Source organism: Schistocerca serialis, chromosome 5 (genome assembly GCF_023864345.2).
Source record: "Schistocerca serialis cubense isolate TAMUIC-IGC-003099 chromosome 5, iqSchSeri2.2, whole genome shotgun sequence".
In the NCBI taxonomy this organism is placed as follows: domain Eukaryota; kingdom Metazoa; phylum Arthropoda; class Insecta; order Orthoptera; family Acrididae; genus Schistocerca; species Schistocerca serialis.
Genome location: NC_064642.1, coordinates 597,539,361 through 597,566,386, shown reverse-complemented (window position 1 = coordinate 597,566,386; position 27,026 = coordinate 597,539,361). Strand labels below are relative to the sequence as shown.

At 45.8% G+C, this 27,026-nt stretch overlaps 1 protein-coding gene across 3 annotated transcripts in view; it reads left to right on the top strand.

The window, feature by feature from the left end:
• Nucleotides 1-27,026, top strand: part of LOC126481146 (protein pellino) — a 456,082-nt gene that overhangs the window by 312,973 nt on the left and 116,083 nt on the right. For all 3 annotated transcript variants that reach the window (XM_050104703.1, XM_050104702.1, XM_050104704.1), the window contains exon 3: nucleotides 15,610-15,739. In XM_050104703.1, the coding sequence (XP_049960660.1) occupies nucleotides 15,610-15,739 (130 nt within the window). The remainder of the gene's footprint in view (nucleotides 1-15,609; nucleotides 15,740-27,026) is intronic.

Here is a 27,026-nt window from a genome sequence, read left to right as displayed (position 1 = left end):
CCCGTTCCTAACGTATAGTCCAGAGCTGCGCTGGACATCTTCAGAGGTGCTCCTGGTTCTGCTGAGTCTTACCGTGAGCGGAAGCAGGAGCATCACTGAAGATATTCAGCGTAGGTTCGGACGAAACGTTAGAAACGGAAAAGCTGTTTTTGGACCACGATTATACAACCCGGAAGACTCACCAGCAGCTAGAACGTCTGCTGTATACCACTCCTGTATGCGCAAAATTCTGGCGGCCAGTGTCGAACAAGGTTCAGGAAAAACATGTTTCCGTGATTCTATTACAACGTGGGGTGAAAGCCTTCCCCAAAGACTAAAAATGTTCCCATAGAAAAAGTAGATTATATGCAATACTGATGATATTTTCTCGATTAATGAACCGAATGGTGAAGCGGCGATGATAGGTACGAAACTCATCGAAACACCGCGACTAGACGACGCCACCACTCGGCTGATCACACGAGAAGATTTCATTATTGGAATACGTCGAAGAAGCTTGCAATCACATACGTGCAATAATAATTACTGGAATTCTGATAGGACTCCATGACTGCCTGCTAATGTCATTTTTTATTGGTATAATTATACAATTTTTAATTCTGCATATCATACTGTGAAACCTCTGGAGTACGTGACAAAGAATAGTTTCCATTGAATTCGCGTATTACGGTTTCTCCTCGTTTCACTCGCGGGTGGTCTGCCCCTGGTAGCTGAGTGGTCAGCGCGACGGAATGTCATGCCTAACGGCCGCGGTTCGATTCCCGGCTGGATCGGAGATTTTCTCCGCTCAGGGACTGGGTCTTGTGTTGTCCTTATCATTTAATCCCCATCGACACCCAAGTCGTCGAAGTGGCGTGAACTCGCAAGACTTGCACCAGGCGAACGGTTTACCCGATGGGAGACCCTAGCCACACGGCATTTCCATTTCCATTCGCATGTGGATTGTAGCAGGAATGACTGCTTAAAAGACTCTGAGCACTCTGTAATTACTCCGGTCTCGTACTCCCGGTTCCTACGGAAGTTACAAATAGGGGGTGCTGTAGGGGAGAGTCGGGTATTATTGGACATGTAAACTTTTTTCAAAGTATAGTATTTGCTGAAAGTTGTATTGGACATTTTTCACAAGAAATAATACTGTGATACTTTCATTAACAGAATTACAAGAATTGATGCCATAAGAAGATAGCTGACTTCCTAATACTTCACCGTTGAATATTGCTCTTTTAAATTTTTGGGGTGGCATCAGACATGTTCTAATGAGTAAAGTCATTTTTATTGCAAAAAAGTTTTAATTGGATAGTAAATGATTGTAAGCGTGAACTTGTCCATCAACTCAACTAGTTCGTCAAACAATCTGTCACCTTGTTCCTGCTCAAGCGTGCTGCTCACTGCAAACTCGAGGGCTCAGCAGTCCTCTGCCTAAAATCTTCGTATTGTGATAAAATCATAGTCTTTACCCCGCTTTCATTTTTGTCTTTTTGAAACGGTTTTATTTACAGTCTGCGTATTATTTACATCCCAGCTATGTTCTGACTTCTCTATATTTGCCTATTTAAAAAAACCGTAAAATTTTTTTATGCTACCTGTTCTGTCTGGTTCTGGTGTATTTTAACATTCCTATAGTTACTACTTCGGCTACACTTTCCCACAGCCTATAGTATAGAGTGTAAGACCAGTTATGCCCCAAGGTACAACAGAAATGTAATATTACTTACTTGAAAATAAATCACAACACTTCGAAGTAAAGTTCGTGCACCGAAAAACTCACTAAGAACATAACTTCTTGACACACCGGAAAGCATTTTTGTTTAGATTCAAAATCACGTGGGGGGTATTGTTCATCCACCAAGCGGCACGCAAAGTGCTGCCACTAACGCCAGAGTTACGAAGCTATACTTGCGCGACACAATCAACTATCCGATACTACCCGATCTTCCCCTCTTGCTATATTCCTTGGTTCTCACTTACCCAGGTTATTCAGACTTTTTAAGTGGGTTTTCTCCCGAGATGGGTATCGTCTGTCCTCAAGCGTCTGCCAATTCAATTTTCTCTGCATTTCTATGACCGTCGCCGACTCCAAACCCCCCCCCCCCCCAACCCCCCCCTCCCAGTAAGAAAATAAAAATAAAAAAAAGCTTTGACTATTCATGCTCCCATTCTTTGTATATGTTCGATGTCCTTTGTTAGTCCTATTTAAAATGGATCCGTGGCTTGAACAATATTCTAAGATGGTACGCACAAGGGATACGTAGCCAGTCTCTTCCGTAAACTGACTGTGTATTCCTAATATCCTCGATTCGAAGGCTGCTACCTGCTTTACGTGAGGTTAAGCATATGCGATAATTTCATTTCACATCACCACGATTGTTACAGCCAGGTATTCGTATGAGTTGCTCCCAGGCCAACGAATCTGAATTCCCACAATTTACACGACAAATATTACATAATTCACATGGAAATAGTACAAAAATTATATACATACACACCACAGCAGCTGGCGTCGATAATACTGTATGTGGTCCATCACTGTATTATGTTCATTGAGATGTTTCTTTTATTAAGAAATGCCGCTGTGTGGTATTGGGATGCAGTCTGTCGGCTCTTCTAACGCTTATTTCTCCTTTGCCATTCCGCACGCACCGGAACGCTACAGGATAAACTGATAGTATCATTTCTTATACAGGTTGCTCCTCTTTCAAATTATGCAGCAGGTTGAGAACATCAGAACAAATACATTTAGTTACGGTGCGTGTAGTTCCTGGCGGCAATTTCTGATCCTAGGGATGATTTTCATAGAAGGCAGTTAAGCATGCTAATTACGGGAGTTGCATTTACAAGAACTGCTGGAATATGCGACCATTGACCTTATGCACGCAGTACACCATCGATCCGTTGATTGTCGTGACCTTTCGAAGATTCCTAGCAGGTACACAGTGGTACCAGCAGTGACGGCATTTCTACCGACGAGGTCTTCTTCCGTTTACACAGCAGTTTCATACGCCAGCTGTTTCATATGCCGCCCAGAGGAAGAGGTGAGGTGACCTGGATGGCCAGGCCACAAGGCCTCCTCAGTCGATCCATCGTCTCCTCAGTCGATCCATCGTCTCCTCAGTCGATCCATCGTTTCCCGAAGACGGATCTCAGAGGTTTCCTCACAGTAATGCTCGAATGGGCTGACGCCCCGTCGTGCTGGAAGTACATACTTGGTTTGAAATTAAGAGGTACATCCAACCAGTACAGCCAACCGTCCGTACACATTCCCAGTCGGCGACACATACACAGTGCAGGTCAGCACCACTAACAGTATGTTCCCTGAAGCTATAAGTTGACTTGAGAGACCATCTATCTAAATACATTGGCTTTGATGTTCTTCAGTTCCTATGTTAAAATGAACAAACTGTTTCGGAACACCGTGTGTAGTGAAACATAACAAGCTTGCACAGTACGGTTTTGCCTGGCAAACAAACTTAGGCACAAGAGCAAGTAAGATTTATTGAAGGAGAAACACCTTCTACAGTATTTCAGGTTAAAGAATTTACAGCTGAGAATTCACTAGACACATGGTTGACTTCCTTCCTTAGCTCTTTTAATATTGTGATCTGGTTTCTTAAGAGTATCTGACACACTAACACCCAACATCGTAACGTGATTCCTCTTTTCAGTTATGGCACGAATGCCGAAATGGCAGGTATTGAAAGAAGCGAATGCTATGTAGAAAATCAGTGAGAACTGCTACATAGCGAATATGCATCTGTACTGTACTGTATGGGATACCTGTGAAGTGTCGAGACGGGGTAAAGCGATAAAACTTGCTCCTCCTCTAGCTTCGGTTATAGTGGGTTGCTGGAGCCTAGTGTCCGGAAGAAAGCGTAGATCATTCCCGTTTTAGATACATACAACTACAGGCATAGATTGTTGCCATCTTTCTGTTGAATTATGGAGCATGGTCTATGATAAGACATTAAGAAGTGTTTGAACAGTTAGTCTCCTCTATGAAAATGAGTTGGATTCCGCATACTGAGATCATTCAATACAGTTCCACACTGTCGTTTAGTGAGCAAAATACAAACTAAGCGAGTGTTTGCCCAGATTTGTGGTGGGATCCTGGACTTTCTTGCAGGCAGAACTCAACACGTCTTTCTCAACGAAACAAGACCGATCAGTGTAAAAGTACGAGGGTCATTCAATAATTGGAGAGACAAATTGATCGGGGGGGAAAAACTGTTAGTATGGCAAGTTTGGTACTTTTATGGCTTTAAGTTGGCATCACTGGGATGAGCCCTGATCAGCTTATGTGTCAACATTGTTTTGTTCACAACCTCAAAAATAAATTTCAAAATGGGGAGTCCGCTTGAAACGTCCACATTAGTTGAACAGCGTTCTGATGTTTATTTTTTACTTGCTGAAGGCGAGAAACCAGTGAATATATACTGTAGAATGTCTACAGTTTATGTTGAACTTTGTATGGATCGTGCAAATTTTTACAAGTGGGTAGAGCAGTTCAAAAATGGTTTCGACTCAGTGACTGACGAACACCGTTCTGGCCGACCAGTTGCAGTTTCAACTCCCTCACTTAAAAGTCGAATTGATGACATTATTCGTGCCGACCGCCGTGTGACTGTGGAAATGATAGTTGATAAGGTTCAAGTTAGAAATGGTACAGTTCGTAACATTATCTATAGCAAGTTGAACTACCTCAAAACATGCGCAAGATGGGTCCCAAAGAAGTTGATGCGGCTACACGAGGAAACAAGGTTAATAGTGTGCAAAGAGCTAAAGGAACGTTATGAAAGAGAAGGTGAGCACTTCCTCAACAAAATTTTAACTTGTGATGAAACTTGGATTCACTATTAAGAGCCATAATCAAAAAGACAAAGCATGGAGTGGAACCACCCCAACTCACCTGCCAAGAAAAAATTCAGAACCCAAGCATCAGCAGGAAAAGTCATGTTGACTGTGTTTTGGGATGCTGGAGGTCCAGTTTTTTGTGATTATCTCAAAGAGCAGCGTTCAATAAACAGCCAATACTACATAGATTTGCTTTTAAACAAGGTGAAGCCAGCCACGAGAGAGAGATGTCGTTGATCTCAGAGGAGAGGTGTGATTCTCCAGCAAGGCAACGCACGTCGTCGTATTGCTCAACTAAACCTTGAAACCATCGACAAAATGGGCAGGGACGTACTTCCTGTCCCCCTTACACTCATGATTTAGCACCTAGTAATTTCCATTTGTTTGGTGCACTGAAGGAGGTATTACGCGGGAAGAGGTTCCAGGACTAAGAGGACGTGAAAAAGTTTTCGGGAAATTGGTTCAAACATGAGGATAGAGAGTTCTATGCAGTCGGAATAAAAAAAAGCTTGTAGCCCGTTGGAGCAAGTGCATAAATGTTCAAAGGGATTATGTTGAAAAGTAGAAAAAGTATTGTTTTGTAAAAACAAACGCTTTTTTTCTTCAGACAGATTTCTCTCTTTAATTATTGAGTGACCCTCGTACATTATCCACTGTCGAACTCCGCGGCCGTTAAGGACATTTGATGAAAAACAAAACCACCCATAAATACTTTCAGAAAGCTTTATTTTAATGCCATTACAAGTTTCAGGCGATCATAACGGTCTTCAGTTTGCTAACCTTTTAATTACAGTAATACATTACTATAGTCGGTTTCTAGGACACATCCTGAGACATCAAGAATTCATCAATTCGGTAGAAGAGAGAAGAGCGAAGGGCATATATTATACCTCTGCATTAATGCACAATTGCCGTCAGCGTACCTGTGATAGTTTAACGTGTTCCAAACAACAAGGCTTTTCACGAATAATGGCTGCAGCTTCAGCTGAACGAGCAATCAGCCCTTCTGTGGTGTCTTACCGGTATCTCGTACATAAAATGCTTAATGTCCTCCCACAAAAAGAAGTGTAGGTGGTCTGCAGTATCTCTAAAATAATAATCCATCTCGGTGAACATGAAGAGCGTTAAAACTTTTATGGACCCCTAGCGGCGAAACGGTGCACCAATGACATTTTCATCGCATAAAATAAGTTTCTTTTTATCGCCTCCAAACACTTGAAAATTCTATATACGTAGTTTTTACGCTCTATGTGTATGTAAAACCTCACTAGTGTATGATTGGTCAGAATTAAACCTTAACGTGGAAACGAGTACGTGGAATGCGAGAAACATTTGGATGAATCACATCGACCTTCGCGTGGCAAGCTACACTGCCTTAGCGAAGTAGGATCCTAAAAATGTTGGCTGTCGATAAAGTGAAAAGTGGATTGTTTTAGCGATTATTGATGCCTATAAGGTAGAGGGCACATGCTTTAGTACTGAAATATTCGTCCCTTAGAGAATTGTTATAAGACTGAGGTATTACGCAAGCCAACATATTTGACCTACACGAAAACGAACGGGATAGTCAGACTTTATAATCGAATGATACGGTTTCTTGTGCGTTTCATGTTCTTATGTTTCCCAGTTACCCGTATTTCAGATGAAAATTCAACTACGTATAATAATTTACTTAGTTAACTACGTAGCCTGTATAAAACCAACTGCACGAGAAGTGGCTTTCTACTGAAGTATGTGCCTGCGTAGTTGGTACCTCGTTGCTACATATCACTGGTTAAATTGCAGTCCTTTTTCCAATTCGCTTCTCGTGTCTAGTGATCCTTCGCTTCTTCAGACAGCAGAAAAATTACCTTTCTCAGCCTGGATGACACCAGCGATAAACCCTCTTATTCAGATCTTGCCTTTCTAGAATGAATTTCCACTCTGCAGCGAATGTGCGCTGGTTTGAAACGTTCTGGGTGATTAAAACTCTCTGCCAGACCGGGACTCGAATCCGGAATTAAGGTATTTGGTGGAGGGACGTGAGCCGTGCATGGCTAACTCAGCCGGTACAGCGCTTGGCTGCGAAAGTCAAAAGTTTCTGGTTAGAGTCACGGCCCGCAACATAGTTTTAATCTGCCTGGAAGTTTCAAACCTTGTCTAGTTTACTTACCCTGCATGGCACATGCTTCTGAGTCCTTAATAAGTTGACGTACTATATGGTTGTTCTTTCAAGAAATTTTGTGCTCCAAGTATTAAGGAAGAGATTTCAGATTAGCGATATTCCAAAGCTTTTAGCCACTTGTACCAAAGCACCGAGTGCTCAGCAACTACACTGTTCTCTTGTAATAAGTTGACAATACGGTCGTTTGCCTATCTCATTTCTTCTTACCCTGTCATTCCTCGTCCTCCCCTCGTAGGAAACAATCTACTACGCTTTATGTGAAAATCCATGCGTTTCATTGCCTCATTACTTCTTACAAAATACTGGCAACATTGTTTTCACTGCGTAAGTAAACCATCCAAATATTGCTGTGTAAACACACACAAGGTAACTTTTAGACGGGTACGGAAAATCGATTAACGTACAGGTGATGTTCAAAGCAATGGAAAAGTTCTGTAACACTTCCCGCTCAAACTAACATTGAAGAAACTATTACAGCTTTCCTGTAGCTCGCGAACAAGACGTTAGAATAACATAACAAAAAACTAAAACGTAAAACATTCACATTATTTTTAATTTTTTCGTAGAGTTAATTAGTCTAAACGAGGCAAAATATTGTAGCATGCTACGAAAGTTTATAGTTGTGAACCAAGTAAAGAGAGAATATGGCATACTTCTCGTTTTACATATCCGTTAGCTAGGCACGACTCATGTCCCTCCAACAAACATCTTAATTCCGGGATCGAGTGCCGGTCTGGCAAAGAGTTTTAATCTCCCAGAACGTTTCAAACCAGCGCACATGGTCAGCTCACACCGCTGCTGGCTGCCCGGACATGCACTTCAGATAGGGGATACACGGTCATCATTTCTCCTCATAAGCCGAATAAAATTCAAGGTGTTATCTTCCATCAGAACTTAACGCTAGAAACTGATAATCTGCGTGCTAATATGGCGCAGCGTCGAGTCATTTTGTTTGCCTCTTCCAGAAGGGATCTAAAGATAATACAGTGCACAGTGGAGCTTTTATCCCGGCCTTAGGTAGCAAAATTTTGCCGGAGGTTAACTTCATGGTTAATAGGTGTGATGTCAGCTCTTATTTTCCTCCTCTGATGAGATGTTTTAGTTGCCGGAGGTTCGAACATGTGCTCCCTCTGTTCTAATGAAGCTGTCAGTTGGGCAAGTGGACGGGCGTCCCATGAACGCAGCTGCTGTGACCAGTCCCCTCAATGTGTCACTTGCCCAGAACCACACCCTCCTCGTTCACCGCGACGCTCGATGTTTAAGAGGGAAAAGAAAATTTAAGAGTATAAAACACTTGCCTACCTGCCTTACCAAGATGCAAAGAACAAGTTTGAAAGACTACTTCTGACTGATATGGTCTCCAATTTTACGACTGTTGTCACATTTCATACCTCACGCGATGACAAGATCTCGCGCGACTCCTCCTGGCCTGGTCAAATTCCAGGGCCTGTGCCACACTTGGGGCAAGGAATGTCATCCCCCACGCCCCGTACCCCTGTAACACGGTGGTTCCCACACCATCGGTGCGGCCAGTGATGCTTAGTCATCCTCTGGCGTCATCAGGGACGAGAACATCTGTCAAGGTGCCAAGAAAAGTACAGCCATCTTCACTCCCAGAAGTTGGAATGGGAAATCGTCACAGAAATTGAAGTCTCACGTGGATAAGAAGGATAAGCAGAAAGATAACTGCTTTCTGAAGCTTCGGATGTTCCGCTTCCCACCCCTGCAAAGGTCGAGCCTATGCACTTTGATGAAGTATCACACAATCAGGCGGACTCCGACCTGGCAGCAAAGTAATCACGCCCATCTTTTCCATTCGCCAATTTCTCAGATGTGATCCCAACGCTCCTTCGATGGAACTGTAGTGGCTACTATCGCCATCTGTCCGAACTCCGTAGTTTACTGGCTACTTATTCCGTATTTTGCGTAGCACTTCCGGAAACGTAGTTTACAGCAGCAATTTTCCCTCGTCTGAAAAAACCATAAATCCTACTGTGCTAATGGCGTTGATGTCGACAGCATTCGTCGGGCTTTTACCGTTACACGCTCGTGATATTTTCAGTGAGCAGGTGCCCTTTACCACTGAAGTAGAGGCCGTGGCCGTTAGTGTTTACCTGTCAATTCGGTTGGCAATATGTAATGTTTACATACCTCCTGATAGAACCAAAACTTTCTACTATCACGAGCTGTTAAGAGTTAGACGAAAAGCTACCTCTCCCCTTGATATTTATGGGGGACTTTAGTGCCAATAATCGTCTGTGGGGCTGCGACACTGTCGCGCAGAGGCTGGGTACTAGAACACCTTCTGTCTGAATTGGACATCTGCGTACTCAACACTGTAGCTGCAACAGATTTCATTGTGGCCCACGGAACATATTCAACTATTGATCTCACAGTTTGCAGCCCGCATGTCATATTCTTGTTTCTGTGGCGCGTCCGTGGCGATCTTGTGACCATCTTTCCTATCGTTCTCTCCCTCTCTACTCGCAGACATCTGGATCATGCTCCACGTTGGTCGCTTCGGAATCTGACTGGCAGGCTTTCTCCTCTACAGCCACTTTTGTAGCTAGTCATGCTACAGATATTGACAAAGTGGTACAGGATACTATTGATACTATCATTAGTACTGCCATAGCAACGGTTCCCTACTCCTCCGATTCATTCGGATAACCGCCGGTGTCATAGTGGTATGAAGATATAGCCACAGCTATCAGGGAACCCTGCAGGGCGGTTCAACGGCACAGTGGCCATCCTTATACGGTTAATTTAATATCATTGAAGATACTCTGGGTGAAAGCGAGGTTTTTAATAAAGGAAAGGAAGCAGGAGTGTTACGAGCGATATGTATTATCTATACGATCCCACACACCATCGTTCCAACTGTGGACTAAACTCCACCTCATTTGCGGCCATCCACCACCACGGTGGTGCCTGGCATCCTTGGCAGCGGTAACATCTGCACTGATCCAATGGTACTTGCAAAATGTTTTGTGACACACTTCGCCATCCAGAAAGCTTGCAGTAATTACCATTCTCATTTCCTGACTCTTGAGACACGCCACCGTGGTGCTATCCTTCCATGCACATGGTTCTCTGTCATACAACGCCCCTTTTAACGAATGGGAGTTTCACAGCACTTTGGTAGTGTGTCGAGATACGGCCCCTGGACCGACAAAATCAACGACCAAATGCTGAAACATCTTCGTGCCGACAGCATGAAGCATACCTTGGGCTTTTTTGATAGTATTTCACGGGAAGGGGAATTTCCCTCTCAGTGGCACGAAGGTGTTATTCTTCCTGTCCTGACAGTGGGAAAGGGCACACACACATTAGCTAATTACTGGCCATCTCTCTGACAAATGTTGTGTAAGTTATTCAAACATCCGTTCAATTGCCGTCCTTGCTGGTGCCTTGAAGCTAGAGGGCAGATATCACGATTCCAAAGTGACCTTTAGGTTTTCTAGTCCACCGCAGATCATCTTGTGCGTCTGGAATCTGCAGTGCGCAATGCTTTCACCCGTCGCCAACGTCTGATTGCTATGTTCTTTGACCTGCAGAAGGCATATGATACCACCTGACGACATCACCTACTATCTACTCCACATGAGTGGGATTTCTGGGGCAGTTCATTCATTTTTATGTAGAATTTCCTATCTGTCTGACTGTTTCCGACCCATATAGGTTCTACTCTCGGCAACCAATACTTACAGGAAACTGCAGTTCCTAAATGATGGGTTCTGAGCATAATGCTGATCGCTATCGCCATCAGTGGTATCGAAATTCAGTGGGCCCCACAGTCTCTGGGTCGTTTTGTGTGGATGATTTTTGCCTGTACTATGCCTCCGCATCACTGCGCAGTGCTCAGCGCCAGCTTTAGGGGGACGTCTGGAGAGTACATGATTGGGCCCTGGACCACAGCTGTCAATTTTCTCTTGCAAAATTACGAGTTGTGCATTTTTACCGACTCCTGACTGTGCACCCGCACCCAGAATTTATCTTGGTGACCAGTTACTGGAATTCGTTGAAACTTATCAGTTCTTAGGTGTGTTATTTGACAACAATCTAACTTGGCTGCCATGTGTCCGCCGGCTCAAGGCAGCTTGCATGAAGATGGTAAATGCTCTCCAGTTTCTTAGTAACTCCTCTTGGGGCCCGACCGCATATTTCTTCAGAAAACAAAGCGCTGATTTTTATCCCGCTTGGACTATGGATGTGTTGCCTATGGGCACGGAGTTTGTTGGACTCTGTTCAACACACTGGCGTGTGGTTGACAACAGGGGCCTTCTGTACGAGCCATGTTGTGACAGCCTCCTGGTGGAGGCTAGTGTCTCACAGCTGCGGGTTAGACGACAGGACCTTCTGGTTTGTTATGCAGTCACAATTTGTCTCGTGCCCACTCAGGCATGTCGGTCAACTCTGTTTCACAACCAATGGTTTAGACTGTTCGAGCATCCCCCAGAACTGAGTACGCCAGCTGTGATCTGACTAGATACTCCAGTGAAGGACCTCAAAGATTCTCCTTTAGTCTGTGCTCCTAGGGCTCCCTTTCGACACCCCGTTGGTCTATACCTTATCCTGCGAAACCGTTGGTCCTCTTTTGGGGCCCCAACGACGTCGCTAATCCTACCTTCCTTAGAAACCTGTTTCGTTTGATCCTCCACGACTATTCCGATTTTTGTGTGCATCTACGCGGATGGAGCGAAAGTCAACGACAGGGTTGATTACTCTTTTGCACATGCAAGGGAACATGAGCAGCACACTGCCGAGTGCCAGTAGTGTATACGCTGCTGAGCTCGTTAACTAGCTCAGGATTTGCGGTATAGCAAATCCCTGGCCGCGACGAACTTCCTGATCTATAGCGATTCTCAGAGTTGCTTAAAAGGCATATTCCTGTGTTATCCTAAAAATCTTTGGGTCGCAAACATCAAGGACCTATCGGCTGATCGCTGTAGCTCTGGAGAGTTAGTGACCTCCCCCTTGCATCCGCAGGGTTCTTTCGTCCCCCCTAACCTTGTTGTGCATTTAGACCCTCTTGTGCACGATGCTGCCTGGGTTATCTCAATTTTCTTTTACCTGCTATGTCGCAACTGCTGTTACGCCCTTTTTTAAACTCTTTGACTTACTTATATAGTTGGAGCAGCAAAGTCCCCACTTTTTTTTTCTTTTCGCGTTTTTGCGTGTTTCATGAAATGGAGGGTCTGATGTCACATCATAAAAACAAATAGTCGATTCCCTGCAGTATTCTGTCTCGTGCTGCACCATTGGTCTGACACTAGCACCAGCCAGCGTAGCGCGAATTACCATCATATGAATGAGATTTTCACTCTGCAGCGGAGTGTGCGCTGATATGAAACTTCCTGGCAGATTAAAACTGTGTGCCCGACCGAGACTCTAACTCGGGACCTTCGCCTTTCGCGGGCAAGTGCTCTACCATCTGAGCTACCGAAGCACGACTCACGCCCGGTCCTCACAGCTTTACTTCTGCCAGTATCTCTTCTCCTACCTTCCAAACTTTACAGAAGCTCTCCTGCGAAACTTGCAGAACTAGCACTCCTGAAAGAAAGGATACTGCGGAGACATGGCTTAGCCACAGCCTGGGGGATGTTTCTGGAAACAGTTTTAATCTGCCAGGAAGTTCCACCATCATATGAGTAGGTTGCTGTCACCACACCGCCACATACCGCAGAGTTTGAGGTGGTGTCGTGACTGGGATACATGTGCTGTTGATAAATGGCATCGTATTGTTTGCAGCAGTGAATCGTGATTCTGTACTACTCCGGATGCCCATCGTCGGTTAGTATGATGGCGGCCTGTGGAGAGGTTCCAATCTTCCAGTCATTTTGGAAACGCACAGCGGCGTTACTCATATGTTACCCTTCATGCAACGGTATCGTGGTACTACTTTTAGACTAGACAGTGCTCGTCCACACATGACACCTCTCTCTATAAACGATCAGATGAGGTACTCCTGTGGTCATGAAGATTCCCAGATACGTCCACGGTAGAACACGTTCGCCTACTGAGTGCTTCACTTTATCAAGCAGTACATAAAAAATCGTTCACGTTAATTATTGATTAAACCGTTGGACAAGCAAAAAAATCTTTTTGTGCTAATTATATGTAGGTGATGCATCGAACACATCGAAAAGTCTCCCTGTATAAAAATCACTGAAATAATACAGTGATATTCTATTTGATTTATCCTCTTGCTTTTGTATTTTTAACTCTGCCTTAATTTTGTCGGAATATTTTTCGCCATTTCTGTCTAGCAACGATAAAATGCAGTCGAATCTCGATAACTTGAAATTCGCAAGACCTCAGAAAGAATTCGAATTAACGAAGTATTGACCCATCAGGCTGGAATAGAGGAAAAAACAGATAAGGCTAGCCTGTTCAAAATAGAGTTCAAACTATTACGCCTGCCGTAATTCAGTAACATTTGTATTTTATTACAAATGTAATCATAGATCAATCACAACAACTCATATAAAGGTTTATTTTTACCCATACATTGATTTTTAATTTAGTATTTCAAATCCAAGACACAAATTTCCTGGCGTACCTAAGGGAACCGTATTGTTACTTTTCAACGAAACTCAGATCTTTTGAGGAAACAAGGAAGTGCTGCGATGAGTTGACGAATAAAAATCGAATCGCCACCGTTGATTTAGAGTTACATTGTCGAAATATCGTATACTCGCGAGTGGTTTCTCGTGAAATTGGCTTAGATGTATCGAACTTACCAATACACAGAGTATTCTTAGATTCCTTGAGGTTTTTACAAGCGACCGGACAACTCGTTCAATTTGTCAAGAAATTAGATTTATCGAGGTTCGAATTGACAAAAGTCGACTGTATATGTTTGTTGAAAACAAACGATCCAATTGCCAGTTACGTTGTACATTTATTCGCATAACCATTGTCGACTCATGTAAGTCATTTTCATCTGTCTTGGAAAACACGCCTGTGTTTGTCAGTAACATTAACAAGGACATTACCACATTGTTGCATGATGAATCCAAAAACAACGTAAACACACGTTATAACCATATACGGCATGTAGTCCCACAGAAAGTGCTTCCATATTGTAATGCGTTCCAAAAGCTTAAAAGTCGATGTATATCCGCATACTCCAATGATATTCATCCTTTGTCGATTTTAGATAGTTCCGAGCTCTGTCTTAGTCGGGTGTTACTTTCTGAAGAACTAAATGCCCGATGAACTTGTTCCATGCGGGTTCGTTGTTTCCTATTATTTATTCAGTTATGTGAGGGGGAGGGAGTGGAGGGGAGGAGTCCTTAATTTGACACTGATGGACAAGTTGCTGATGCTCATATGACTAGAGTAGTCAAGCTTATCAGACAGAAAATTGATCATCTACGTTGCACTAGCAAGTAACGTTGCTACATACTTTGAGAACACCGGGAGTTTATGGTTATATAACATGAAAATGGCCTGGAATTAGAAGTCCTGCGTGCATGTCGAACCCGATCTATGGAACGCTTTAGTTTCTTTTTTTTTTATGTTCATCGAGCTTCTAATCGGGTGATTTCACAAAGTTGTTCGCCGCGACCGTTCTCCGTGTATGTAGTCTTGTTCTCGTCAGAAAGCATTACAGTTCAATATCAGGTGGATGACCTTTGGTACGCACGAAAGATAGTACATCATTTTACCGCCCTTACATGAGTTTCATGCCTCATCTTACACGTGGCGATCGAAAAACGTTATTATGTATCATCTCCTTAGAACTGACGACGATGTCAGACTCTTCAACTTCCACGAGTGATGCATACGTCTAAATACGCTAATATTAGCGTACAGCTTCGTTTGAGGACGAAACTGTTGGGTACCCGGACTCGCATAAACCATTAGGTACTTGCAAAAAAAGTTAACAACATAACAATCACGGTAATAACTAATTCATGCATGTACTCGTATCGAATTATTGATGTCCTTTTGACCTTCTGACAAAGCTGACTCTGCTCCTGGCCACATGAATGGGATGTTGGGGCCAGGAAAATAGAAAGGGGTTAGAACCTTCCGTCACAGATATTGGCCATATATCTTACAGTAAGAATCACTGAATACGACAGTTTACTTCAGAATAGCAGTTGTTGATTATTAAATAATGTTAGCTTTTTTACTATTCCCTACTCTTTATCCAAACAATCATTGGAAAGCAAGTGGATATTGTCCAAAACCGTTTTTACTTTCGAACTGCTATTGGATTGTTTTGTAGATGAATCAAAATAAAGGAAAGATAAAGTTGATGAAAGTACCATGGTAGTTTACTACAGCAAGGTCTAGTTGATGTACAATATAACTAGTAACATTTTTCGATCCAGTGCCCCATGAAATCAGATTAGCTGCCCCGAAGTTATCTGCAGTACTGCGTGTGGTTCCAAACATACTTGATTTACAACGCATTGGTAAAAATTACTTCAGAACCCAGAAAAAAACTTCGCGGCACCCTTCTGTTTATAGCACCGTAGCCGAATTCAGATTTATTCCGTATTAGTTTATTACAATAACGGTAACATCAGTCCATAGATCCTAGCTGCAATATTTTGTGATTGATACCGTCTCTTGGTTTTCAGGTACAACGGTTTCCTTCCGCCTGGCGACCGCGGGCGCCGACGCAGTAAGTTCGTGTTGTACAAGAGACCCACCCCGAGCGGCGTCAAGCGCTCCAAACATTACGTCGTCACGACGCCTCATTCATCAAAGGTATGTGCACGTTTCCACTCAGTTGTCCGAGCCGCTTTAGAGGTGCATTACATACTCGTGACGACATTTGTGCATCGGATTTACTCTACATAACACTCACTACCCACTCTAGCCCCGTTTCTCTCTCTCTCTCTCTCTCTCTCTCTCTCTCTCTCTCTCTGTGTGTGTGTGTGTGTGTGTGTGTGTGTGTGTGTGTGTGTGTGTGTGTTTTCTAGAGAAAAAAGTTAATGGCATTTATTTCACACCTTGCACTGTAAACAAGTGTTTAGTTCTATATCGATGTTTTCACACTTCATTGGCTAGGACCGACGAAAAAGGCGATGAAATGTCAAAATTAAAATTGCAGCATCACGAAGACGGCGTACACCAAACGTCAAGTGGGTATGAAGTTTACTACAGGCATGGATATGCGAATGACAGCATTTCAGTGTAACCGCACAATGCAGTTAGCAATAAAGCCATCTGCGTTCTATACATAAGAATGATTGGGCTGAAAGCAATGCAAAATAAACGGGATGGAGGAAGGAGATAGGAAGAAAACACCAGCCACATTGGGACAATGCAACGGCGGGAGTTGAAAATATATGCCAGACCAGGACTTGAAAATATATGCCAGACCAGGACTTGAACTCCAATGCTCCGCTTCTCTAGAACAGTTGTCTTAACCCCGTCAGCCCTCTGGGGGGCTCACCACTCTTCAGTGAATTCATGCTTGGCTACCATCCGACACTATTCGCAACACCTCTTCCTCCTCCGTGCGGCATGTCTATCATCCTGCCATTTTTCTCTCCTCCATTGGGGAACGTGTCATGCGTATTTTTTGGAATGCACTTTGAAGTTTCGGTAAGTCGGCATTGGAGTAGTCTCTCGTCTGATTTTTCCCTCTTTCTTCGTTCTCCATTTCCTCCCCTTCCTCCGCTTCGGCGTTTGAGGTCTCTTTGTTTCTTCTTCCTCCCTGTACGCTGGTAAAGGTCAACAGGTAAGGTTCGCACGTACCCCCGGGTACAGGCCAGACCCTGGGAGTGGTGATTGTCTGAGGTGTCAACTTCCCAATTGCTAATTGGTCCCTCTGTCTGTTGTTCTGAACGTATGACCTGAGGTGTGAACAATCACCTAATGCAGGTGATGAAGCCACTAGTCGGAAAGAGCGCGCCATCGAAGATGCTGGCAATCATGGAGGATTTTCTTCCAATGAGCCAGTCATCATCATCATTTCGGACTACATCTACTAAGGATTTATTGTTCATAAAAGAATTGCTGCAAGTGCAGGTCCAGTGAAATCCTGCTCTCACTTATGTAATGGAACATGGTTTCTGGAGACCAGTTGCGATTGTCAGGCCCTACAACTGCTTACAGCTTAACTCCTCCACCGCTGTCCTGTTCGTGTCGAGGCCTAACGTACGCTGAATTCTTCATGTGGTGTTATTTACACTCAGATGCTTGATGGTTTAACCGAGAGGGAAATTATGCAAACTTAGTACCTTCATGCACTCTTTTTTTCTGACATTTGATAGAGTAGTGCATCCATCGAAGATTTAGGGAGACTATGAAGTCATCACAGTCCGATTGTACATTCCAAACCCGATATGTTGGTACCAGTACCAGCGTTACAACCACACTCGCGTGTCCTGTCAAAACACGGCCAAATATGTTACTTCCGGTTATAGATGCTCATAAGGCCGATTGCCCCCCTCCTCCCCCATCCTCCTCCTTTCCCCCTACCCACTACTATGTCAATGTAGTAGCAGTCATGCCGCCGCTACTCGTGAGTGTCCCATGTGCGCATCTTGATGAGTGGGCCATCCAGGAGTTCCAGGGAGGAAAAAGTATACTACACTGTTGAGCGAAAGTTGTTGGCTAGTCGAAAACCCTGCATTTTATTATCCAGCACTTAGAGTACCACTCTTGCTGTGCCTCATTCCACGAAGGACGTGGTCACGCAGACTTCAGACCTCCAATTCAATAGCGCATTTGTGAAATCGCCCAGTATCACGTTAGCATCTCCGTCCCCCCCTCCTACAGCTACACAACGCGCCACCAGATCTTCGCCCCAGGCGGCGAAATCACCTGCTACACAATCTGCACACCAGTAAGGATAAAAGGAACACTCCCACGAAGATCTTTCTATATCCTTTCAGCCAACAAAAGTCTGAGTCTTCGTCTGCCAACCATAAAGGCTCTAAGAAATCGAACAAAAGCAGTCAGTCTTCTCCTGACTCAGAGACCCTCTTTAACGGTGTCATTGCATGATACCCTCACCCGGCTGACCTCCTTTTTACCGGTGCGCTCTGCCTACCATATTTCTGCCCTGGAGTCTGCAGGGTGACCTAGGGAGAATGCCAACGCCTCTGTATATTTCATAAGAACAGGATCCTCCTGCCTTTGCGACCTGTATCAGTGCGTCTTTGAAGGCTGGCACTCGGCAGCCATCGAGGATACTGGCCTTAGTTTGTTCCCTCCTCCTCCCCCCCCCCCCCCCACCATTCGCCATTACGACTCTCCTCCAATGGAACGTTTGCGCCATTAGGTGTAACTAGGAGTAATCACGGCTGCTCTTGGATTAGCGGCCTCCAGAAAACTAAATTTACCTCTCCCGTTTCCTTCCAGTCCGCTTTGACCCTTCCCATAAGGACAGCCTTCCATCTCATGGAGGAGTCATATTGCTCATTCAGGAAGAAATCCATAAACAAACTATCTCGTTGAACAACCAACTGCAACAGCTTGCAGTCTGCATTTTCCTTCCTCGTTTCACTTTTTTTTTCTTTGTAATGTCTACATCCCTCCGTCATTAACTGTCACTGGGACTAACTCCAGCTTATTGGTCTGCTACCTCCCCCATATTTGCTGCTCGGCGGCTTAACACCCACCGTCCCCATTTGGTGCTCTTAGAGTACCTGTCTGAGAGATTCCCTCTTGGCTGACCTTCACATTCAACACAACTTCATCTGTGTTAACACTGAAGCATCCATTGCACAAACACGTACTCGTATTCCCATTTGGACATCTCGTTCTGCACTGTCAAGCTTTCCTCTCATCTCGAGTGGTCTGATCCCTCTGTCATGTAATCGAGCGACGATTTCCTGTGTGATATCCATTTGCTGACTCCTACCCCACCTGCGTGTAAACCAAACTGGCAGCTTTCTAAGGCAGACTGAAGACTTTACTCCTCCCTGGTGACGTTCGACGAACAGCGTTTCCTCCAGTTGTGATGACCAGGTAGAGTACCTTACGAACTTTACCCTTATCGCCACAGAATGATCCATATCTTGCACTAATACTTTACTGCGCCACGTCCCAGTCCCTTTGTCGACTGGGACGTGCAATGATGTGATTTGTATTTGGAGAGCTCCACTTTTTTAACCATCATCCTTCAGTGACGAATTGTATTTGTTATAAACAGTTGCGTGCTCAGTGTCGTCGCATTCTTTGGTATAGCAAAGAAGCTAGCTGGATTTCCTTTACTATTTCTCTTAACAATTTCATTCCACCTTCCATTGTGTGGAGCAATCTCCTTTGGGACTGAGGTTCATTCCCCGATTTCTGGCGTGACCGTAGCAGATGATGCCATTGTGGACGCTGTTGCTACCTTAAACACCTTGGGCAGCTATTTTGCGGAGATTTCGAGCTCCACTCACTATCACCCGATCTTCCTCCCTCGGAAACGAGTGGAGGCGACTAGGGTGATACCTTCTTCTTTCGGAATTGTGAATGCTTCAATGCTGTCTTTACTGTGAAAGAGCTTGACCATACTCTCACCTCATCCTGACCTTTCGCTCTGGGGCCGGATGACGTTCACATTCAGATGTTGCAGCACCTTACGGGCAGGTACTTTCTCCTTTGTACGTACAATCGCATTTGGGAAGACAGCACGTTACGCAGATGCTGGCGTGAAGGCACTGTCATACCCGTACCTAAGCCCGCTGAGGATGAACACCTTCCTTCTAGCTACCGCCCCATTTCTCTCACCAGCTGTGTTTACAAGGTGATGGAACGTATGATTCACTTCAGGCTGGTATGACGGCTTGAGTCTTTCAGCCTACTAACCACTGCACAGTGAGAGTTTCGTGCACGCTGTCATGCAGTTAACCATCTCGTCTTTTGTTCAACCCCTGTAATGAACGGTTTCCTGCGAAAAACTAGCTGTGACCGTATTTTTTGATTTGGAGAAAGCCTATGACATCTGCTGAAGGAATGGTATCCTCCGTACTCTCTACACGTGAGACTTCAAAGATTTCCTGTCCCGTTTCCTTCAGGAATTTTTAAGAGACAGAATTTTCAAGGTAAATGTGGTTCAGCCTTGTCAGACACCTTTATCCAGGAGAACGGGGTGTCTCAAGGCTTCGTCCTGAGTGTCGTCATCTTGCTATAGCCGTTAACCCTAATGTGGACTGTCTCCGCGAGGTATCTTTGGCTCCCTTTTCGTTGTCGACTTCATGATCTGTTGGAGTTCTCCATGGACTCCATTAGCGGCGTCTTCAGTGGGTTCTCGATCGTCTTCACTCGTGGAGCATAGGCAATGGCTTTGTCACTTCCACTGACAGAAGTTTCTATGAATTTCTGGCGCCAAAGTGGTTTCTTCCACTGTCTTTACATCTTGGGCGTGTTGCTATTTCGTTCGCTGAAATGACAAAGTTCCTGAGGCTCATACTTCATAGTAAGCTTTCTTGGTCCTCCCATGTGTCTTACCTGGCCGCATGCTGTACCCAGTCCCTCAATTTCCTACGTGTCCTAAGCAGTACTTCCTGGGGAGCGTATCGGACCACCCTCTTCAGTTTGTACCAATCGCCTGGCCGTTCGAAACTACACTTGTCGTGTTTCGTTTATTCATCTGCATGTACGTCCATCTTCTCCTGGCTTCACACAATCCACCATCGTGGAACATATTTGGCCTCAGCCGCGTTTTACACCAGCCTGGTTGAGAGTCTCTAAGTAGAAGAAGCTGCCGAACTACCACTGTCATACTGGCTTGATGTCTTCCTCAGGTGATACGCTTGCCTTTTGTCTTCCATACCATGCACCTAGCCTATGCCTCCTCTTTCGATGACTCTCTTGATCTCCTGAATGGGGCACGCCCTTATTCTCTGTTACCTCCCGGAATTGGCTTTAGACTATTGCTCCGGCAGCTTAACTTCACGCTACCTGCCATGTTCCCGATGGTTGTGAACCCTTCACCACCTTGGCTTTGTGCGGCAGCCCGTCTTCATCTTGGACTCCATTTGCTTACCAAGGACACTACACCAGATTCGATCTATCACTGTAAGTTTCTCGGCCTTCGCATGCAACTTCTCGAGAGCGCCTTCATGGACGCTGATGGCTTTAAGACTGACCGTGGTATCGGGTGTGCCTTTGCCATTGGCACCGACCGTTTTTAGTATCAGCTTCCAGAACACTGCTCGATTTTTATAGTAAGGGTCATTGCCCGGTATCACGTCACCCACTACATCCGGCGACATAGGCTTTTGTGTCACATGCTCAGAGTATCATAGTGCCCTTCAGAGCCTGTGTGTGCTGTACACAGTCCATCCCTTAGTGCAACGGGCCCAGGAAAGCCGCCTCTCGCTCGCTGTTGAGGGAGCCACTGTGGTATTCATGTGGATTCGTGGTCACGTCGGTCTGATGGGAAATGAGGCTGCTGACGCTGTTGGCGAGGCTGCAGTCCTACCTTGGCCTACTAGCTTTTTGATTCAGATGATCTCGGTGTTGCCGTCTGTCGGCAGATGATGTGACTTTGGCATCACCACTGGTCTTCCCTCCACGGGGATTAAACCTCTCGCAATGGCTTAGCCAGTCTACTCTTGGCCCTCTCGTGGCAAGGAGATCATTTTAGCTAAGTCGCGCATTGGGCACTGTCATTTTAGCTTTCACCATTTGTTACGTGACGATCCCGTACCACTTGGTGCTCTTTGTCATCAACCTTTGACCGTTCGCCATTTCCTGACCCAATATCCTTTTTTAACCGCTTAAGTTGCAGTATATGTTTGCCGTCTGAGTTGCCGACCGTTTTAGCGAACAACTCGCGGGCTGCCGATTGCGTTTTACTTTTTACCCGAACTAGCAATAAGGCGAAGGACATTTAGTCTTTGATTCCCAAACCTACACTGTCCCTAAGACGTATTTTGTGGGCCTTTATCCAAGAGGAGGTCCTTGTTTTTAGCTCTGTTTACTTCCGTCGATTGGCCTTAATTTATAGTCGCATTTTACTTATTAATGTTCTAAGGTTGTAGTATGTGCGTTTGATCTCCGTTGTTTTTTTTTTTCGCCCTAAAACAATTGCCCCCTCAAAAAAAAAAAAAAAAAAAAAAAAAACCGCATCGGCCATCTGGACACGCTTTCCATCGGAACCATATTCCCGATCTCTCGCTCGCTGCATCGCAACGATCCCCGCCCATTAACATCCTACTCGCAGATTTCTGATTCCCATAAGAGTTCCGACGTTGATTGTGCATCCACACTGAAACTTTTGCATCTAACAGCCGTCGCGCCCGTGAAATTATGGATATGAGTGGTGTCTGTTCTGTAGGACTTCGTTCGCACAAACGCCCGAACTCGTACGGTAATCAGAAATCTACGAGTAGGTGCTAATGGACGGGGGTCGTTCAGGCGATCGAGCGGGAAGTTGGGAATTTGGATTTGACTGAAAGTGTGTCCAGGTGGCCGAGGCCGCTAAGGCAACCGTTCCAGAGAAGCAGAGCATCCGAGTTGGAGTCCTGGTCTGGCACAAATTTTCAATTCAAGCTGTCGCATTGCCGCAGGGCCCTGTGCGGCTGGAAATCATTATTTTCTTCTTATCTCTTTACCATCTTATTCCCTTTCCATTCTTGTTACCCCAGTTATTGCTGTATAACTTCTGCTGCTTCACCCCGAGTGGTGTTTGTCCAACAGAACAGACCCACTAATATCTATAATACAATCTATATACACTCCTGGAAATGGAAAAAAGAACACATTGACACCGGTGTATCAGACCCACCATACTTGCTCCGGACACTGCGAGAGGGCTGTACAAGCAATGATCACACGCACGGCACAGCGGACACACCAGGAACCGCGGTGTTGGCCGTCGAATGGCGCTAGCTGCGCAGCATTTGTGCACCGCCGCCGTCAGTGTCAGCCAGTTTGCCGTGGCATACGGAGCTCCATCGCAGTCTTTAACACTGGTAGCATGCCGCGACAGCGTGGACGTGAACCGTATGTGCAGTTGACGGACTTTGAGCGAGGGCGTATAGTGGGCATGCGGGAGGCCGGGTGGACGTACCGCCGAATTGCTCAACACGTGGGGCGTGAGGTCTCCACAGTACATCGATGTTGTCGCCAGTGGTCGGCGGAAGGTGCACGTGCCCGTCGACCTGGGACCGGACTGCAGCGACGCACGGATGCACGCCAAGACCGTAGGATCCTACGCAATGCCGAAGGGGACCGCACCGCCACTTCCCAGCAAATTAGGGACACTGTTGCTCCTGGGGTATCGGCGAGGACCATTCGCAACCGTCTCCATGAAGCTGGGCTACGGTCCCGCACACCGTTAGGCCGTCTTCCGCTCACGCCCCAACATCGTGCAGCCCGCCTCCAGTGGTGTCGCGACAGGCGTGAATGGAGGGACGAATGGAGACGTGTCGTCTTCAGCGATGAGAGTCGCTTCTGCCTTGGTGCCAATGATGGTCGTATGCGTGTTTGGCGCCGTGCAGGTGAGCGCCACAATCAGGACTGCATACGACCGAGGCACACAGGGCCAACACCCGGCATCATGGTGTGGGGAGCGATCTCCTACACTGGCCGTACACCACTGGTGATCGTCGAGGGGACACTGAATAGTGCACGGTACATCCAAACCGTCATCGAACCCATCGTTCTACGATTCCTAGACCGGCAAGGGAACTTGCTGTTCCAACAGGACAATGCACGTCCGCATGTATCCCGTGCCACCCAACGTGCTCTAGAAGGTGTACGTCAACTACCTTGGCCAGCAAGATCTCCGGATCTGTCCCCCATTGAGCATGTTTGGGACTGGATGAAGCGTCGTCTCACGCGGTCTGCACGTCCAGCACGAACGCTGGTCCAACTGAGGCGCCAGGTGGAAATGGCGTGGCAAGCCGTTCCCCAGGACTACATCCAGCACCTCTACGATCGTCTCCATGGGAGAATAGCAGCCTGCATTGCTGCGAAAGGTGGATATACATTGTACTAGTGCCAACATTGTGCATGCTCTGTTGCCTGTGTCTATGTGCCTGTGGTTCTGTCAGTGTGATCATGTGATGTATCTGACCCCAGGAATGTGTCAATAAAGTTTCCCCTTCCTGGGACAATGAATTCACGGTGTTCTTATTTCAATTTCCGGGAGTGTATAAGGAAAGATTGCACAGCGGGGCCTCATTCAGAAATTCCGCTTAGACGTTGGTTGTTGGCGGGAAAATTGTGGTCGACCTGTAAATAATGTAAGAAGATGCGGCGGGATCGTGGCCAATCGAAAGTCCAGTTTATCGTTCCATGATTCTGATGCGTCGATTGGAATCCCACGACTGTCATGCGAATATACTCAATAGGTTCGTGTGCGCCATTATCAACGCCATGCAGGATCTTAACGGACCCATGCGACTAGTGCCCGAGAGTACAGCGTAATGATTCGCCCACCCTTGTAGGATCGTACAGCCATAATACATACTGTGAGATGCTGTGCTTGATTGCAGCATAGCAGATATACGTACGGACAGTGCGGCGACATCTGAAGTACCACGGGCCGTCAACACGGCGACCAGTGGTGGAGCTTTCCCTGATGCGGCACCAGAGGTGCTCGCTGACTGGCGTGCCCGACAACATTAGGTATAAGAGCGGACACGCGACGTCTTCGCAGCCAAGTCCCAATCCTGCGTACGCCATAACATTGGACGTATCAGTGTGTGGGGGCCCAGAGGCGAACGAAAGTTGCCAGATTGCATTCGTCATCGTGATTTGGGTCCAGCACCTGGTATCATACAGTACTGGCCATTAAAATTGCTACACCACGAAGATGACGTGCTACGGACGCAAAATTTAACCGACAGGAAGAAGATGCTGTGATATGCAAATGATTAGCGTTTCAGAGCATTCACAAGGTTGGCGCCGATGGCGACACCTTCAACATGCTGACACGAGGAAAGTTTCCAACCTATCTCTCATACATAAACAGCAGTTGACCGGCGTTGCCTGGTGAAACGTTGTTGTGATGCCTCGCGTAAGGAGGAGAAATGCGTACCATCACGTTTCCGACTTTCATAAAGGTCGTATTGTAGCCTATCGCGATTGCGGTTTATCGTATTGCGACATTGCTGCTCGCGTTGGTTGAGATCCAATGACTGTTAGCAGAATATGGAATCGATGGGTTCAGGTGGGTAGTAAGGAACGCCGTGCTGGACCCCAACGGCCTCGAATCGCTAGCAGTATAGATGACAGGCATCTTATCCGCATGGCTGTAACGGATCGTGCAGCCACGTCTCGATCTCTGAGTCGACGTTTACAAGACAACAACCAACTGCATGAACAGCATGACGACGTTTGCAGCAGCATTGACTGTCAGCTCGGAGACCATGGCTGCGGTTACCCTTGACGCTGCACCACAGACAGGAGCGCCTGCGACGGTGTACTCAACGACAAACCTGGGTGCACGAATGGGAAAACGTCATTTTTTCGGATGAATCCAGGTTCTGTTTACAGCATCATGATGGTCACATCCGTGTTTGGCGACATCGCGGTGAACGCACATTGGAAGCCTGTATTCGTCATCGCCATACTGGCGTATGACCCGACTTGATGGTATGGGGTGCCATTGGTTACACGTCTCGGTCACCTCTTGTTCGCATTGACGGCACTTTGAATAGTGGACGTTACATTTCAGATGTGTTACGACCCGTGGCACTACCCTTCATTCGGTCCCTGCGAAATCCTACATTTCAGCAGGATAATGCACGACCGCATGTTGCAGGCCCTGTACGGGGCTTTCTGGATACAGAAAATGTTCGACTGCTGCCCTGGCCAGGACATTCTCCAGATCTCTCACCAGTTGAAAACGTCTGGTCAATGGTGGCCGAGCAACTGGCTCGTCAGAATACGCCAGTCACTACTCTTGATGAACTGTTCTATCGTGTTGAAGCTCCATGGGCAGCTGTACCTGTACACGCCATCCAAGCTCTGTTTGACTCAATGCCCATGCGTATCAAGTCCGTTATTACGGCCAGAGGTGGTCGTTCTGGGTACTGATTTCTGAGGATCTATGCACCCAAATTGCGTGAAAATGTAATCACATGTAAGTTCTAGTACAATATATTTGTCCAATGAATACCCGTTTATCATTTGCGTTTCTTCTTGATGTAGCAATTTTAATGGCCAGTAGTGTGCTATAGGATGCCATTGCGTATACAACACGAGCACCTGGCGGTGTGTATACAGTTTCTACGTTTGTGATATGCTAAGGCTGTAGTTGCGTCCTGCCTTAGATCTCTGTGAAGCTGCCTTGGAACCAGATGAAGAGGACAACATGTTGCCCATGTTGTCGTGGTCTACCACCAAACATAGGGCGTTAGTGTTGTTCTAGCCCGATCTCGTACCTGCTGAAAACTGGTCACGGTTTACCTGGCAACCGCCTCTGCAATTGATGAACTCCGGCTTGGGGTTGGAGCAGGATGGAATGACGTTTTCGTATCTTTTATCCAATCTGAGTTCGACCCGGATGTCCAGCCGGCTTAGAACCATTGTTACTACTCGAAGTGGCAGATATGAGTACTAAACTTTTCATCCTGTGTCCTGTCAAAAACTTCACAAACTTATTCATGCACTTCATATTTTGACAAACCTAAACCCAACGAAATATTCTTCGAAATATATTGGCTGAATTGCGATTTCTTTTGGCATCAGCTCAGATTTTCACATTTCACCGATACCTAGTATAGCTATAACCGACACAACTTATACTAAAAGAATTCGCAACTCAGCCAATTTACTTCGAAGCATATTTCGACGGCTATAGGATCGTAGAGTAAAATATGTATTACTCGTACAAGGCTTAACCAGGTCATACGACGATAACAACAAGAATAGTCTCGAGTCAGTATAATTTCATTCTTCTACGTGCGGGAGCACGAAGGGATGAACAAATTAGACGGTGATGAAAGGTCTAGCTGACACGTGAATACTTGGGTTGGTCCGGAGAAGTGGGAAATCCGGAGGAGGAGGAGGAGGAGGAGGATGAGGAGGAGGAGGAATAGATAGTGCTTAACGTCCCGTCGACAACGACGTCATTAGAAACGGAGCACAAGCT